This window comes from Lates calcarifer, linkage group LG19 (assembly GCF_001640805.2).
Source record: "Lates calcarifer isolate ASB-BC8 linkage group LG19, TLL_Latcal_v3, whole genome shotgun sequence".
Taxonomy (NCBI): domain Eukaryota; kingdom Metazoa; phylum Chordata; class Actinopteri; family Centropomidae; genus Lates; species Lates calcarifer.
Window position 1 is genome coordinate 16058741 of NC_066851.1, and position 17790 is coordinate 16076530.

The 17790-nt window shown below is 41.9% G+C and overlaps 2 protein-coding genes across 4 annotated transcripts; both read left to right on the forward strand.

The window, feature by feature from the left end:
* Positions 1-41: 41 nt before the first annotated feature.
* fut9a (fucosyltransferase 9a) lies at positions 42-8631 on the forward strand. The gene is made up of 3 exons (XM_018663575.2): positions 42-2283; positions 4211-4461; positions 4774-8631. Exon 3 carries the CDS (start codon positions 4782-4784, stop codon positions 5862-5864), a length of 1083 nt encoding a protein of 360 aa, XP_018519091.1. The 5' UTR covers positions 42-2283; positions 4211-4461; positions 4774-4781; the 3' UTR covers positions 5865-8631.
* Positions 8632-9036: 405 nt separating this feature from the next.
* Positions 9037-17373, forward strand: fhl5 (four and a half LIM domains 5). Of its 3 annotated transcripts, XM_051077969.1 has the most exons (7): positions 9037-9245; positions 10836-10978; positions 14251-14431; positions 14706-14880; positions 15976-16145; positions 16314-16500; positions 16678-17373. In XM_051077969.1, exons 3-7 carry the CDS (start codon positions 14270-14272, stop codon positions 16827-16829), a joined length of 846 nt encoding a protein of 281 aa, XP_050933926.1. In that variant the 5' UTR covers positions 9037-9245; positions 10836-10978; positions 14251-14269; the 3' UTR covers positions 16830-17373. The 3 variants fall into 3 exon arrangements, with proteins under 3 accessions (XP_050933926.1, XP_018519098.1, XP_018519092.1); XM_018663582.2 differs by lacking the exons at positions 9037-9245; positions 10836-10978 and adding an exon at positions 13923-14155; XM_018663576.2 differs by lacking the exons at positions 9037-9245; positions 10836-10978 and adding an exon at positions 13923-14061.
* Positions 17374-17790: the final 417 nt, after the last annotated feature.

A 17790-nucleotide genomic window follows, 5' to 3' on the forward strand; every position in this document is an offset into this window, starting at 1 on the left:
GGAAAAACAACACGCATCTCGATATTTCAAAGGTATGTCGAGCTTAAGATGAATCACAGTGATGCAAACAGCAGAGGGATGCCAGAACAGCCGTTTAATTATTGAAACAGGCAGCAGCTCAGTGCTTTGTTATGAATTGTACATGGTACATATCTGATACATGGTGTCACAGTGTGTCAGTGTGTGCTTGTGTCAGTTAAACTACCCCTCATGTTTGGAACCCTCCCACTGGCATAGTTTTTCATTTTAAAAAGGAAAAAGTCAGTTTCTTGTCACTACTATGTCATTAAGATACAGAGTTTATATCACTTATAAAGTACCAGTTAAACTGGCAGAGATGTATTCACATTAAGATCAGATCACTTGTCGTGATTAGCACTGTTCAGTCTGGGAAAACAGTTGCAGCTCTCTTAAAGGTACTCTGTGGAGTGTTGTTGTAAAGAAACAAAAGTACTGTTTATATTCACTGTTAATCACCTCTGTACCCTTGAGCTACTCCAAAGATGTTGAGTACATTTCCTAAAATATTTGCAAATCTAATTTTTTAAAAACCCCTGCATTGTTTACATCCATGTTTGCTAGCTTGCAGTCATCTTTGCAGCCTTTGTTAGTGCGTTGCTGTGTTTCCTGGCACATTACCACCGCCTGTCCATCTGTGAAATAGTGTGAAACTGTTGGCAGGAATTTGTATCAGGTCACCAGTATGTGCATGTGTATGTGCACGACAAACAAAACATACACCTGCTAGAAAAAAGCTGGTGAATAGAGCTACTAGGGGTAATAAAAAAAGCTCTATGGGTACCTTCAGAGAGGGTGTAGGGGTGGTACTTACAGCAGGAGGTGTGTATGCACAGAGGAACCCTAACCCTAGCCCTATCCCTCTGTAGACATGTTAGATAACGGCTAGCGATTAGGGAACACGTTTGAAATTTACATTAAAATGACCAAGTTTGTGTATCTTCTAGTCTTGCAGGCTGCAGATGGACACTGTTGTCCCTTTAAGTCTAAGACAATAACCCATGTGACGTCATCAGGGTTATGAAGATTTTTCCAAGGACCGCAATGAACAGCACCACAGTGATGCAGGGCCATTTCAGTCTGACTGCCCTGCTAATGAGAGAAATTAGTTTCAATATGGGAATTGCAGGATCCATTTTTGAGCTTGTCTGTAACAGTCTTTATTTCAGCTGCTGCAGCCCTCTGCATTTTAAACCTTCTTCTTTTTTAAGACGTCTCAGAGTCTTCTTCTTTACAGAGGAGCAACATTAAATCACCAAAGTGCCCCTTTAAATTATTAATCAATGAGCTGTTAGACATATTACTCGTGATGATTAAGGTTTAATGGTATAAATAACTACATTTTCTAGCCTCCTTATAGAATAACCACCCTCTTTAGTGAGGCGTTAGTCTTTTGCTTATTGCAGCATGTAGCGTATCCGCTGAAATAAATCACCTGAAAATTTGCACTAACCTGCTTTCCATAACTGATGTTCTGTTCACTTAGTGGTAGTGGTGCATTATCATTACTAACCGGCGGTCATAGTTCAGCCCGTGGTTTGACGCTACAGCACTAAGAAGCAGCCGCGTACCACATAAACCTCCCAGTATTTCGTTATTTATCAGTCGCTGGAGGCCGAGCGAGAGGAAACCTTTTGATCCGCGATCGCCTCGCAGCAGAAATGATTCACTTGTTTATTCAAACAGGAACCTTAAGCTGACGATTAAAGTGTAATATACACTATCGTCAAATCTCAGCATCCCCCCCCACACACACACACACACTCACACACTGGAGCTCCGCCACAGCCTGCAGCTGCATTGACGGTAAACAGAGCAAGGTAGCGCATGAGCAGCCAGCAGGGAATTATTCCACATCGCATCACATCCCTGAGCATACATGGCGTCCTCACACACCGAGCCATGAATTTAGTGTGCAGGCTGACGGGGTAGCCGCCAATTTTTCTCCCCTCTTTTTTCTGTTTTATTATTATTATTATTATTTGCAGCAATCATTCTCTGCGTCGGTGTGCAGCAGCAGCAGCAGCAGCAGCGGGGGAAGACTCGGCGCACATTGCAACGATAGGTATCATCATTTTTCGGGATCAAGACGATGGATGTGGGCTCATCCGGATCTATTCCTGCAAATACGGCGGACGACGGGCGCGATTTTTTATTCCAGACGCATCCACATCTTCCGTATGTTGCAAGGTGTCTTTGAAAACGGTGCGGACCTCTGGAGGAAATGAGAAGAAAGATCTATTTTGACTCACGCCTGTCGAGATGGTGAGTGAAATGCATGACTATGAGTATTTTTATTTTTTTTTTACCACTCCTGCGCCCCATGGCTGAGCAGCAGTACCTGGTTTTGACGGCTAATCCTCACCAGCTAATTAGAAATGATCCCCATGGAAAAAATGTCACAGTAAATACATTCTATTTTCCTATGGATGATTTTTACGTTGCATTTTTACATCTTTAACGCACATGGGCACTTTATACTTTAGGGAACGTAAAGCTTCCTCTTCCATGAATGTGACTTGTATTTAGACCACACTCTTGTCACTTGTGTTTGGAGCTTGTACATTTTTTTCCCCCCAGCATCATCCTCCACGCTATTATTTATATTCTGCGCGTTTCTTGGTGCGCAAAGGGGCTGTTGTGTTAGGCAACACATGAAATATCCAGTATTCTCATCAACTTCATTGCAGTGTCACGCCGAAAGACAACCATTTTAAACAGTGGCTCCACTATACCATCACGGTTTAAAATGACCTTCAGTGCTCGGTGGCTGGAAATTAATTCTCACCTGGGGATGGAGTGTCCTTTTACAATCAGTGCTGTGGCCTTCCTGACAGAATACACAAAGTCAAATATATATATATACATATGTATATATATAATTTTGCAGGACAGAATCAACCCTACCTGTTACTAAAACCACATCAAGCATTTGATGCTTTTACTGTGACTGAAAAAAAAATCTGTGGCTTCGTTTTTCTGCCTCCCTCCAGTCATTTCAAACGTAGCCCCCGCTGCAGACTACTCACCCATGCGGTGCTCTTTTCCGTGTCCCAAATACATCACAATGCATTTGACAAAACCCCAGCTATGTTATTTAAAATGTGAATGAGTGCTTGAGCTGCGCACATGTCTCGTTCTGGTCTCATTTGTTTGGTACAAGGATGGGGAAAGGAGGGAGGAAAAATAACAATTGTGCGAGCCATATTACCCTCTCATATTAAATACTTCTGACCTCAGCACCATCGCCATGGAGACGCTATAACTTTACACACACACTGCATATTTAACAGGCCTGATTTTGATCTCTGCTCTTCTGTACACTTCAGCCTCGCTGAGTATATACGCTGTGTTTTACATCCTTGACACCAGCATATGGAGGTATGCATCCTGGGCTGCATCCTCTGTAAAGCAAAGAGCTTATCTCTGCTGTTGACAGAAAGCGTGGTTCAGCGCTGTAAGAGGATTTGCCTACATGAAAATGTATTGATACTGTAAGCCTTTAAAAGGAGTTAAACTCATCTGGCCCCCAGTTCATGTGGCCTTCGGGTGCAGATCTGTGGACCTAAGTCACGGATGATGGTATGGATGGTATGGAGATGAAGGGGTGCTGCCATACAGAATAATCCAATATTATTCCCCATATGGCATATTGGACAGATGATCTGAAGATTCTGTGTTTGAGCTGGTTTGGCCGGTTTAAATATGTCTCTGTGATGCATGGAGTAAACAAAACCATCACTCAGGGTTTATTCCTGCACTCAATCTGCTTGTATGGCCTCTTTATGCAACATGCAGGTGTGTTGAGCCCCAGACAGCTGGAGAGTCAGGGGGCCTTTCTACTCTCCTCAGCCTTGAGATGGCAGCATTCTCTTACAATATATAGTGGATACCAAAAACTAATAACAGCTGGAGGCTTTCATCCATGCTTAACTGGCAAATTTGAAACAACATCCACGATTAACTGGCAGTTTTTGCAATAACCTTAGTGTTTTCTTAGTGTTTTTATTTTATTTTCCACCTTATTTGAAAGACTTATTTGTGGAGATACAGCTTTTTCCTGCATGCTGACTGTATATAACCTCCACACATGCATCCTTTTCTTGTGGTGATACCTTGTTTCTTTCCCCTCTCCTAATCGATTCTCTTGTTCTCCTTCTCTCTCTGTCTTTCTCTCTCTGCTCACATAAAGGAGGCATCATTAAGAGGACCTGTACATTCAAGATCAAACACACCTCATTAGATCATTAAGGATCATTATTATTCTGCGTAAGAGCAAAGAGGGATCTCTTAGCTGTGACCTGCAGTTTCTTTTTTTTTTTCTATGAGCGCTGAATCGCAACAAAGATCGATCCTACCGTTGACTCAATGTAGGAACTGCTCCCTCCGATTCCCACAACCTCTACTCTTGTTTGGATTTCAGCATTCAGTCGAATCCACCAGGTTTGTATTATAATGTGCCCGTGGAGGCCACACATTTTTCTTAACGAGTATTGATTGCATAGCAGGGTGTATACTCATAGATTATAGCAAGAATAGGAGTCACTGTGTGCACATGCAGATGCTTACAAGCCAAGTGTACTTAATTGAGTCGCAAATGATGTTCAGAGGCAATGATCCAGTATAATAGACATTAGAAACACATGGTGGTACTGTGCAAGACCTTTACATGATTAGGTGATTAGTCAGGCTGTCGTATCCTGTTGATCATGACTTTACTCTTGCTTTTTTTTTTCTTTGGATTGCCCTTTTCAGGACAGAGTATGCCATCTGCACCTTTTCACAGAATCCTACGACCCCTTCTGCTCGGCACATTCATACTGGGATGCTTTGTGACTCTGTTTTTGATGTATTTTAAACCATCCACCAGCTGGTTATCAGGTCCCGTAGAGTCAACAGTATCCACAGACCGGGTCAAGAACCTCTTCTCCACCAAGAGTGACAAAAACGTGACCACCGTGCTGATCTGGCTCTGGCCCTTCGGACAGACCTATGACCTGAGTGTCTGCAGCTCTCTATTCAACATCGAGGGCTGTTTCATCACAGCAGACAGAAACCTCTACAATAAATCGGATGGGGTCGTCATCCATCACCGAGACATCTGCACTGACCTATCCAACCTGCCCCCGCTCCAGCGACCATCCTTCCAGAAGTGGATATGGATGAACTTGGAGTCGCCGTCGCATTCGTCCCAGCTGCCTGGGATCGAGAACCTGTTCAATCTGACTCTCAATTATCGTCAGGATGCTGACATTGAAGTGCCTTATGGGTCCATCGTAGCAGCGGAGGGTGAAGAGGACTTCATCCCACCCAGCAAAAACAAGCTGATCTGCTGGATTGTGAGCAACTGGAACCAGGACCACGTTCGGGTGAAGTACTACAATGAGCTGTACAAACACATTGAGGTTCATGCGTATGGACAAGCCTTTGGGGAGTACATCTCCGACCAAGACTACTTCCCCACCATCGCCAGCTGTAAGTTCTACCTGGCTTTCGAAAACTCCATCCACAAGGACTACATTACTGAGAAACTGTACAACCCACTCTCTGTGGGAACAGTGCCAGTGGTTCTCGGCCCGCCCCGGCAGAACTACGAGAACTTTATCCAGGGAGACGCCTTCATCCACGTGGACGACTTCACCTCGCCGAAGGAGCTGGCCGATTACCTGCTGCTTTTGGACAAGAATGAGGAGATGTACCTCAGGTACTTTGAGTGGCGGCGGCACTTTAAAGTAAAGAAGGCCTATTTCTGGGCAGAGCACACATGCCTGGCTTGTGATTACCTGCGTAGGCACAAGGAGTATAAGGCATTCAATAACCTTGACAAGTGGTACTGGGGAGGATAGTGCTTTGAAGGGCTATGCAGCGCTTGTTTTGTTGTTGAAGGCAGCGCTTTAAGATTTTTGTCCTTCGGTTGACATGAAGGTTTATTACTGTTCTGTTCAGAGCTCCCGAATGATGTTTTTCTATTGGTTCAGTGGCCGGGTGAGATGTCCATCTTGTTTTTTTAATTTGCAAGCCAATTTTGCTAAGCCTTATTTTGCCTTTTGAATTATTCAGTTATTATTTATATTTATTTTTTATGACTTACAAATGCACTACATTTTTTATTGTTATTTCAACCCATGTTTTGCTTAAGATGATCACATTTGCTGCTATTTTTTTTAATGTTTTTGTCCTATTGCTAGTGCGAATGCTTGATTGTATGAATGTTCCTGTATAACAGACAACATTCATGATGCAAGGTTATTGTTTTTTCTTTAAATATCACCTTCTCGTGAAGTGGCACACAGTGGACCTTGCAATAGTGTTGGCTGCAGAAGGAGACTGACATAAAAGTGAAAATATTTATGTAATATTTATTCAAGTGAGGCATTATATGATAAAAATCAATCTCATCTGTGCTAGTGATGCAGTCACCTATGCAGTGTTTACTGAACTCAAATGTGAAAGTAGTTCAATTGTGTCATGTACATATTGTGTATTTTTGGAATTATGTAGCTGTCATTTTTTTCCATATTTTTGTAAGTTTGCATTTGCACTGCTGATTCAACTGTTACCTATCTTTACATATGTACAATAAGACAGACGGTCATCATATTATGTGGTTGTTGATGGCATATGGTGATCATTACCCCAGTAGTCTGACAGCAGATGTGACTCTGCTCTGTGAGAGGGAGGTTACTATTTTAATCATGTTGTGAATTGTTCATTGTCACATGTAATGTGTCACAGTGCAGTTGGATTCCATGTGGATGATAGTACAGTAGAGCCATTGTACCAAAATGTGAAACTCCCACACACACACTCATTATGTTGCATTCTGATTTGATCTACGAATGTCTGTAATTTTTGACTGACTGCAGTGACAGGAAAGAGCACAAAATTAACACATGACCGAATCCTTCTATCAAGCTATTTTTCTGTGTGTACTGTACTCTCATCCCACAATTTGACCTGAAATATTAACATTGATATTTTCAACTATTTCCAACAGATGTTATCATATGGTTAAAGTAAGCGTGAATTAGACCAGATCTGCCCACATGTTTGGGACTGGACGAGAAAAATGTGAGACGTTCGTGATAAGATTGTCCATGTTTCTGTCTTTGAATCATCACACCACAGTGTTGTTTGGGGAGTTGGCAGTTGCATGTTAAAGATATTTTTTCTGGATTTTGTTTTGTTTACACTCCTGTTTACAGCACTACACCACTCAAGATCACACTACAAAAAGACAGCTCTTCATCTGTAGATATCACACCTCTTCTAAATGTCATCAAAACCACTATTCCACTGAACAATGCATCTCAACAGCACTCAGCAGCTATTGACATGATGGTTAAGTTTTTACAGAAGTACTGTGCAAAACCATGTCAACATTTTATGCAAGATAAACCGGTGGTTTCTTGGTCAAAATACTCAAATATGTGTCAGGTTATTATCATTTTGATATTTCGTCACTGTCAAAGGGACCATTGATGTAAATTATGATGAATCCAATTATTTTTCTTATGGAATATGGTTCTAAATGCCATAACAAAACCTGTATATAAACCTTGTTGTAAACTGAATCGTCATCTGGATCAAACCAGCCCACTAACACAGATCATTCCTGTATGTGAGCTTAGACTGAGGGAGCTCCTGCAGTGTTTGCATTTCTGTGGGAAAAGAAACAGTGTGTTGTATATATTTTTAATGTTCAAATCTCTTTATAACATGCAAGTGTTGTCAGGCAGTGAATGTGATTTCGCTGTACCTTTGTAAGTAACGCTGGTGCTTCAAGAGACTGTGAATCAAGATGCAAGGAGAGAGAGAGACACTTGAAAAGGACAACCAGCAACAGAGACAATGGGTTTAGTGTTGTAAGGTGGACAATTTCGTCACAGGAGCCAATTTTACACTGAAGAAGTTATTTTTTATTATTAGGCAGTAATCCTGTTGGCATGACCCAATTGAAAAAGTCTTGCCAAAATGCAGCAGAGATATAGCACTTTTATTCATGTGGAGTTGTGTGACTCACTGTGCTGGTGGCTGTCTTAGATGGAGCTATTGTGAGTTCAGAAACTGTCACCCAAGACCTCGGCGTGTCCCAGAGATTAACTATGAAACTGCCACTCATGGTTTCATATTGTACAGTCCAATCTCATGTATGAAAACAAAGGTTTCTTGTCCAATGTGGTTGGTGACTTTAAGAAACAAAAGATTTGTTTTTCTGCGTGTCGTCTGCCCCTTTCACCATCTCTCCCTTTCTCTTTTTTTGCACAAAAACAAACATGAAGAGCTGTGGCTACTCTGTCTCCATGTCTGAGTCTGTGAGTGTGTCACAGCACCAGAGAGTGAATCAGGATGTCTCTGGATACTATCTGACCTGGCACTGATATTGCTGGAGTCCTTAAAAACACTGTATACTAAGTGAAATCTTCCTGTGTGGTTGAACTTGAAGATTTCTCCAGAAATGCTCATTTTCTGCCAGTTCACTGAAACTATCAGTGAGTCAATCAGTACAAGTTTTTTGCCAAATCAATGTATTTTGCCAAATGTTGTGTTTTAACTGTAGATGTCTGATAGTGTCAAAGAAAATAAAGATATGGATAAATGAGCAAAGACGAATGAAGCATGCAGAACTTTTTTGTAAAGAGACAGATTATGATGATAACAGTTAACAAATAATTTTAAACAGTTCTATAGAAAAAAAAAAGGAAATATTAAACTGTTGCTCACCTTTAGAGAAATAGTTTGACTTTTTGGGAACTTAATTTGCTTTCTTGCAAAGAGTTAGATGGTAAGATGAATACCACTCTTATTTGGCACGGTAAAACCGTGGCAATAACCAGGCCGGTTAGCTTAGCATAATGACTTGACTACGTCAACACGTTCGTTACGCGGTCACACGTCCGTAAACGCGTAAACGCATTCGCACCAGTTCGGACGTGTTATGACGTTCTAACGCGTTAATATGTTCGTCCGGTAACACGTTCGGACATGTTGTAGGGAAACCGCTAACACGTTCGTCAATGCGTCAACAGACATACGTGTTATTACGTCCGTTAACGGGCGAACACGCTCGGACGTTTGAAAGCTAGTCAACGCAGTTGACATGTTCGGACGTTCGTTAACGCGTTTGGACGTGACGAAACAACTAAAACCAAATGGCAACTCGTCATTTTACAAGGGGTTAAACAAATACGACATAACAGGTTCATTTGTAAGCTTTCGAGGTGTTGGTAAGTGGAATTTGTTAGCTTCGGACACAGCCAGGCTAGCTGTTTCCCGGTTTGGAGTCTTTATGCTAAGCTAAGATAAAAAAAAAAAAATGCTGCTGGCTAGGTGTATATTTACTGTACAAACGTGAAACTTGAATTAATCTACTCATGAGACTCTCAGCAAGAGTTAATAAGCATATTTTACAAATTGTCAAGCCATTCCTTTAAATTGGTGCATTTCACTCATTTTGCGTGGGTCTTGCATGTATGTGAAAGTTGTAATTTGTTGTTGTTTCAGGTTAGTCAAAACACATTTTACATAATGCCACCTAATATGGTGTTCTTGCATCTATATCAAATGTAATTTCCACACTTGATGCCCACACTGTTCTGCAGTGCCATGTAATGCAGGCGGAGGTATAAATAGCAATCCAAAAGCCTTGATAAGTGATTGGATGAGAGTGAGGAGAGTGTGTTGTGGTGGTTACGACTCGATCCTCCGGCTGTTGTTAGTTACCCCATATCCTCTCTCGCACTCTGGTATTTGAGGTTGTCTTCTCCACCATGCAGAGATGACACGTCAACTGCCTCCGCTCAACGCTGCAGGTCAAAGTGTGTGATGTGTGTGTGTGTGTGTGTGTGTGTGTGTGTTGCCAGTATCAGTGGCACAGATAATCCATCGATGTCAGGTGTGGATTAATGTGAAAGTTCAGGTGGCGGGGGTGGGATGGTGTGGGGGGATTGTTACTCCAGTTTACAGAACTCAAGACAGTGCCACAGAAGAGGTCATTGTCCTCACCTAGTAGATTTCACATTGGCTTGATTAACATTACACAACATTACTCTGCAGATTGCCTCTATTGTTCTTCAAGGAACAGTTTGACCTTTTGGGAAATGTGCTCATTTGTTTTCTTGCCAAGAGTTACATGAGAAGACCGTAGCATGCCCAAACCCTAACCCTAACCCATATGTATGATATATATGATAATATGCAGCTAGAGCCAGCAGCAGCATATATTTTAACTTCGGTCAAAGACAGGAAAAGGGAGGAAACTGCCTGCCTATGCCAGAGGGTAACAATGCCCCCACCAGCACCTCCAATGCTCAACAATTAACGTGTGATGTTTAGTTTGTTTCCATACAAAAACAGATAAATTGCAGCTAAACATACAGATCCGGGGAGTTGGTAGAAACCAAAAGAGAGCTAAAATAGAGTGATCATTGGACTTGCAGTAACCAGGAAGTCAGAAACACAACTCTCAATGAATTATAATGTTGGTCTGCAACTGCTGGACGTGCAAGTAAGCAACTTTTAAAAGGTAATATGCTGTGTTCTCAGCTTGCTTCTGCTGCACCCAAGGGGCCAAAATATCAGTTATTGAAGATTTAGCGATTTAACATATAGCACATTCTCATAAAAAATGTGACAACGGTGCTAGTAACAAACATTTTACCCTTTACCTGTCATTTTATTTCCACATTTTTCCTAGTAGACAATTCAGAAAATTAATACCATGTTAGATTGCTACACATATTGATGACTGCTGTGCTTTTTGAGTGAAGAATGCAGAGCATTTTCAGTGAATCAAAGCCTGTTTATTTGTGTTGCAGTGTTGGTGTAATGGAAAGTGTTTCAGCACAAGGCACTGAGGATGAAGTTGTTATTCCTGGACAGTGTTCTTGAGAGCTGGAGGAAAAAAGAAGTCTTCTTTTTGGGCTCTAATGCTGTGAAAGACTGGTTTTTCCTGTCGCAGGTAGGCTAGCATTTCAGTTTTTTGCTTTTGAATGTAGTTTCTTGTGAATGCGAGATTATTATCTGACTGATCTAACATATCTTACAAAGTGTAAAATCCTTCTTTATATATATATTAAAGTATGTTTGCTGCTGCTGCTGGCACCAAAACATAATCAACAGCTTTGTCTACACAGTTAATTCCAAATACTAGGAACTCTGTGGGCTGGGAGAAGACAAGGGATCGAAGAGAAGAACATTTTAATGGGTTGTGCATTCCTTGGAGTAGACAACTTTCTCTCCTCTTTAGCAATGGAGATCATATGTCTGGCTCTGTGACAGGTCCTGTCACCCACTCATACCGTGACTCACTTTGGTGAGAACTGGGGGAGGGTGGGGGCAGAGTTGGTGGAGGCATTACCCGAGTGCTCACAGGGCCTCCCTGAAGGGGTGTAAGGTTTTGCGAGATTGTAGACTTAGTAGATTGTATCTCCTCGCCCCCCAGCAACCCCCTATGTGGCTATCCTGTTCAGTCAAAAACGCTGCGTTGAAAGAGAGCTCTGCACGTCACAGAAGAGAGCAGAGGCCTGCTCAAAGGACCAGGTTTGTGCGAGCCCTCACATTAACTGCTAGAGCCGCCCCTCATCTCAACCTAATGGATCCCACTTATGCTGTCATCACCATGCCAACCAGCTGTCAACTCTGGTGCGGCGAGGCTTTTGTGCTTCAGAGAAATGCAACTGTGTCGTGTTGATCTGTCTCAGTCTACAACAAGTCACCACCTCAAAGGAGCCACCAAAGTAAATGCTTCTCTTCTTCTCTGAGATCATTTGATTAAGAGGGAAAAAAAAACAGCCACTGACACCTTATTGTAAAGCCTGAATACATTAAGATAAGAGGACACCCGAGTCCAGGTCAAATAAAGGCCTATTTATTGGGGCTAGACAGGCCACATACGAAATCTGTTGGCAGCTGCTCACTATTTGACTTCAGACGATTAAGCAGGCAAAGGAATATGCAAGATCAGCAAGCTTTTTGCCCAGCAGCGCTGGAACTGTCTGGTATGGAAGTTAATAATCTAGGAGACAAAGACCAGCACCTGTTATCTATCAGATACATGTCAGAGTGGTTAGAATAAAATTACAAGCACACATGCACGAATGGAGATTAATGCTGACTATAAAAACACACTATACAATAATCTCTGCTTTAATATTCAGTGAATAATGCTTCCTGTTGACATGCAATTTATTTTTTTCATTTTTCATGTTAGGCTAGCTCACTCTAAGAGATGAGAGTTTTTGTTTGCTGGTGAATATGGGTCACGTCCACCCTGGCTTGATGTCACATGATGACATGCTGTGCAGCAACCCAACAAAGATTAGAAGCTTTTGAGAGGCACTGACTATATTTGTCCTACAGTTGGTTCACAGTTTATTTAAGGTCCGCGTGGCTTTGTGATTTGCTGCCGCCGATCTGGACACCAGTGGGGAGCAAGGATACAATACAGTGGCAATTTAATCCAGAGCAGCAGATAACTCAGTGTAATCTGGCGGATCCACCTACTTAGAAATAAGAAGAACTTGAAGGATGGCAGGGCTTCAAATCAGAAACCTTCCCTACGCCCGAGTTCCTGATATGATTTGGTTATTTGTGTGCTGAAAGGCTTACATAACATGTATCTTGTAGGTCAAAAATAACATAGCCTTCCATTATTCCTCAGAGGTTTGTAGATACCACCTACATACACCGCAGAACCATGTTCGAACATCATCTGTTGATCCAAAAATGGACTGCACCTTATTTATTTATTACTAGTGTAATTCTAGATGAATTTCTTTACGAGGAGTGGTACTAAAGCAAATGTGGAGAGAAGACACAGGGGAAGAGAGTTCATCCAGATGGAGTTGCATTCCTCTCAGCCTCATCCCTGTCACTGACCTTCCTGTGTGTGTGTATACGGGGGATTAGGCCTGTGGGCTGGGCTGGTGGTCTTCCCAGGCTATTTTTATGAAGATGTCCGCCCCCCCTGATCCTTTTGGAAAAATGATATGAGCACATGTTCCAAGAATCAAATGTAATTAGTCAACTGTCAGTCAAAGAGGCAGATGAATTTCAATTTTAACTGTTTCAGAGATGTATTTTTGACACTTACAACTGAATATCCAGTTAATGAGGTTAACTGAGCCAAACATACACAAAGACAAACATGCATCACTTGAATTATGTTGTTTTGTGATGATGTGGGCATGGCACTGTAGCTAGGAAGCTGTTATTCCACAACATCACACTAAGAGTCGGTTTTTAATGAAGTTAGAGTTTCGGTATCAACAAGATTGTCACCATTAAGTTGTCATTTCTGCTCCTCCTCCTTTATTTCATCGTGGATGGATTGAACATCCACAGGCCTGCAGCTTCCCTCTTCTGAAGTGCTGCCAAGGCACTCTCAATAGCCACTGAGAGGTCCTGGCAATATAGTTCAGTACCTGGCAACCACAAAGCTGCTGGCGCCTACCTCTCATAAGCCATCTGCAACTGCTTGTGTGTGTAGCAGGCACTGACAAAGGCCACAAGTGTGTCCAGACACGTCAGAGCATCCAAATGGCCAACCATCTCCACTGTGGCACCAATATCCAAATTGAGACAGTGTGTGAAAATGAAAATAATTTGCACCTTTAATCTTAAATCTCATCTTTTACTGATGTGTATTTATGTGAAATTAATCCAACTGTTGGGCACTGATGTTAGGTGCATAGAAGACTCATGTTTCCCAATGATAAATTAAGCATCTATTCATTAAACTGCAATGCTCCGTGCTATTCTGCATTTTTTGAGATGAAGCAACAACGATTAAATAATTTCAAAGGCTTAGTGATCTGCACACCATCAGCTCCCTTAAAAGGTGCAGAATGATGCAGTGGAGCTTGTCCATTCTCCCCAGAGATTACCGCTAATAAGAGGGCTAGTATTTATAGAAGATCCCCCCCAGTGGATACCCCCTAATCCTGCCTCACCTCTTTTCATCCCTGCCCTATCCCTGTGCCTGGACCGCTCTCTTTCTGCAACCCCCAGCTTCAGCCTCATCCTCGACCCATTTCAACTGAGGTAGAGACTTCCTTAATACAATGCTGCTTTTTTTCTCAGATTGTTTTGAAAGAAGGGGAAAATAAATTGCTTGGCCTCTTGGTTGATGAGAGGGGTAAGAGATTGCCTGGACTATTAAGGGGCATTTTCTATCTCTCCTATTCTCCTTTATTGTCCAATTTTCTTCCTCCTGCTCTCTTTGACCTGCAGCTAAGAAGAGTAAACAACAATGTCCACCAGCGAGCGTTTCGACTGCCATTACTGCAAAGACTCCCTGCTGGGGAAGAAGTACATAATGAAAGAGGACACGCAGTACTGCACTAAGTGCTACGAGAACCTGTTCGCTAACTGCTGTGAGGGATGCTCTTTACCAATTGGCTGTAATTGCAAGGTAAGGAAGCACCAGCATTTCCTTGTGAGCAATGGATTTTATGTCACTATTGTGTAAAATAAGAATGAATGTTGTGTTTCTTTACATTTTGATCTAAAGGTGAGAAACAATTGATGTGTTTTGATCACATTTTGATTAAAGCTGACCAAGTAAAACACCAATTTGTTACTGCTACTCTTATTCCCAAATGCTTCTAACCATCCATGTTCTAAATAAATATTTTACTTTGCAGAATATCTATAAATGCAATAAATAATGTGTGAAATATCTACAGGACCTGTCCTATAAGGATCGCCACTGGCATGAGCAGTGCTTCAAGTGTGCCAAGTGCAGCCGCTCTCTGGTGGAAAAGGCCTTTGCAGCCAAGGATGATTTGTTGCTCTGCACTGAATGCTACGCCCATGATTATTCCTCCAAGTGCAGCACCTGCAAGAAAACTGTCATGCCAGGTACATTATCATACACTCACATTTATTTTGATTTTAGTTCCAGCTCGAGACTGAATCTTCAAACTTTCAAAAATGAAAATTTGATCTTCCACAACAGCATGACATGTGAGCAAACTCAAAGGAGTAGTTCAAGATTTTTGGGACATGTATTCTTCCTTGCTAAGAGTTATATGAGGACATTGATGCCACTTTGTTGTCTGTACAGTTAATATGAAGCCACCACCACCTGCAGTAGAAATGGTTAGCCTAGCTGTGTCCAAAGGTAACAAAATCAACTTAAAAGCTCCTGAGTAGTAAATGTAGTGTATTGTCCAGCCAGTGATAATGATGATAACAGCAGTGAAAGAAAATCATTTGAAATTTGATATTGAAAGTTTGTTTTAGATCTTTGAAAAACAATCTGACAATGTGGCCCATTTAATAGCTGCTCTGGAGCTTTCGGTCATATCACATAATCTTTCTCATCAGAAGGAGTTTGTCCAGTTGTCATGGAGTATTGCATTTGTGCACTTAAAAGATTTAAAAGTCCTTGTTGGACTTTGAGACTGAGTGAAATTGATTTCTGTGCTGGTGATGACATGATTGAAAGCTCCAGGGCAGCTGAAACAGGCTTTGTGGTTTGATTGTTATGCCAGTTATAGATTACAAAAACCAAGAACAAACTTTCAATCTCTACTTTTAAGCAAACATGGATGAGATGGAGTGCTCAGAAAAATAGAAATTTGAACATCTGTAATGTCATGACAAACACGGATCATGTGATGCAATTAAAAGCTCACAGCCACTAAATGGACCTTGTGGTGAGATTGTTTCATCATAGCCGCTTAACAAAAATAGTATAATATTTGTGGCATATCTATTATTATATGTGCAGAAATGTAAAAATAGAAAATAGAAAGCTTACATAAATTAAAATATAAATATATAAAACACCAGACAGCAGTGCATTTTCCTCCACTCCCAAAATTCTTTCCAAGATTATTAAGATTGCATCGTCCCCTCCCTACAGATAAAGCAAGACTATTTTGGGCTGCAGTGTGTTTCTGTCATGGAGGTACCATATGCTGACTAAGCTGCTCTCATCCCCTGTGCCAGGTTCCCGCAAAATGGAATACAAGGGGAACAGCTGGCATGAGACCTGCTTCCTGTGCCACCGCTGCCAGCAGCCAATAGGAACCAAGTCCTTCATCCCCAAAGACACCGGCTACTTCTGTGTGCCCTGCTTTGAAAAGCAGTTTGCCTACCAGTGCTGTGCTTGTAAGAAGGTAGGGTTACTGCTGAGTGTGTTATGTGTATTGACTGCTGCACTCAGTCCCCCTGACTCTGGTGTTTTAACGTTACTCACACTGTGACTGTCTAGTAAAAGGCTGCATAGTGAGACAAATGTGTGTCTCTGTGTGTGTGTTTGTATGTGTGTTTTGGGTCACCTTTAGGCCATCACAACAGGTGGAGTGACCTACCAAGACAAGCCCTGGCACCGCGAGTGCTTCCTATGCATCGGCTGCAGAAAGCAGCTGTCGGGTCAGCGCTTCACCTCCAGGGAAAATTACCCCTACTGCCTCGAATGTTTCAGCAACCTGTATGCGAAGAAGTGTGTGGGCTGCACCAAGCCCATCACCAGTGAGTCACTGGCTGTGCTCTTGCTTTCATTCACTCAGACACCGCTCATGCAGCTCTCCTGCGCACATTTACTGCCTTTATTTGCATTTGTGTAGGAACTCTCAGATAAACAAGGTGAAGATCTGGCATTAACCTGCACATTATGTAAATACACAAATCTGTGTTTGATGTGCGCAGGTCTGGCAGGGGCCAAGTACATCTCTTTTGAGGAGCGCCAGTGGCACAGCGAGTGTTTCACCTGCATGCAGTGCTCCGTGTCACTGGTGGGACGCGGCTTCCTCACCCAGCGCGACAACATCTTGTGCACCGACTGTGGCAGGGAGAAGTGACCTTTCCATGAGGGGTCACCGCTTAATCCAAGTAACAACAGGATACAGATACAGATACTGTAGATTCATGAATATTTCTTGTTCACATGTCTGATGCATAAACAAACTCTGAATGTCAAATGCTTATTTTAATGTTAAAAATTACCTTTAGGTATTTTCAAATTGCCCACACATACCCTGCATACACAAAAAGATAAACATGCATCTCTAAACTTAGAGCACCATATGTGCTATTGTTGATGAATGTTTTCTTTGATTTCCCCGACACACACTTTTACTTTTGACAGACATAAAGTGATGTTGCAATTAATGTCAATTAATGGATTAGTCAATTGACAGAGGAAAGTCCTAAGTTGCAGCCCTAAAGCATATTTCCTGTTAACAAAAGGTCAGGTTTGATAATACATATATTTCTGCTCTATGCTTAGTGTACATTCGCTATGAAAAATATGATTCATGCTGAGAAAATATGCATGATTTATGCTTCTCTCATGTGGAATACCTGGCATACTAAAGGTTGTTCCAATAAAAACCTTTCTATGTACATGATGCTGAGATGGATATCATTTTAGGGCCTGCTGTTGTTTACCCTGATGTCTTATTTGCTCCAATGATGCCATCCAGAGGAGGAGTGTGCATATGTCTCTTTATGTGAAATTCCTTAGGGAGGACAGAAAGACACAAAGTTCAGTGACAAATATAGCTGTGATGGTAGGTTTAAAATCCAGATCTTTTTATGACCATATTGTCCCCAGCCAGTCATCCTTTAGACAATTATTGCTGTAAAACAAACCTCTGCTGTGTCTTTGTTGCCTCTTGACCTCATCACACCCTGCTCATGCACATTGTAAACAAACCCCGAGCGACCATATATGGTTTGATCAGCAGATCACTTGCTCTTCTACTTGTCCATTATCCACTGACCAAAGCCACCGCTTTGGTCCACGCACAAGCCAAGAAT

What these genes read in the sequence shown, in the direction of transcription:
- fut9a (XM_018663575.2), top strand. Translation starts at nt 4,782, where the DNA reads ATGCCATCTGCACCTTTTCACAGAATCCTACGACCCCTTCTGCTCGGC.
- fhl5 (XM_051077969.1), top strand. Translation starts at nt 14,270, where the DNA reads ATGTCCACCAGCGAGCGTTTCGACTGCCATTACTGCAAAGACTCCCTG. An exon ending in AGTGCTGTGCTTGTAAGAAG is followed by an intron (nt 16,146 to 16,313) that starts GTAGGGTTACTG and finishes GGTCACCTTTAG; the next exon opens with GCCATCACAACAGGTGGAGT. An exon ending in CTGCACCAAGCCCATCACCA is followed by an intron (nt 16,501 to 16,677) that starts GTGAGTCACTGG and finishes TGATGTGCGCAG; the next exon opens with GTCTGGCAGGGGCCAAGTAC.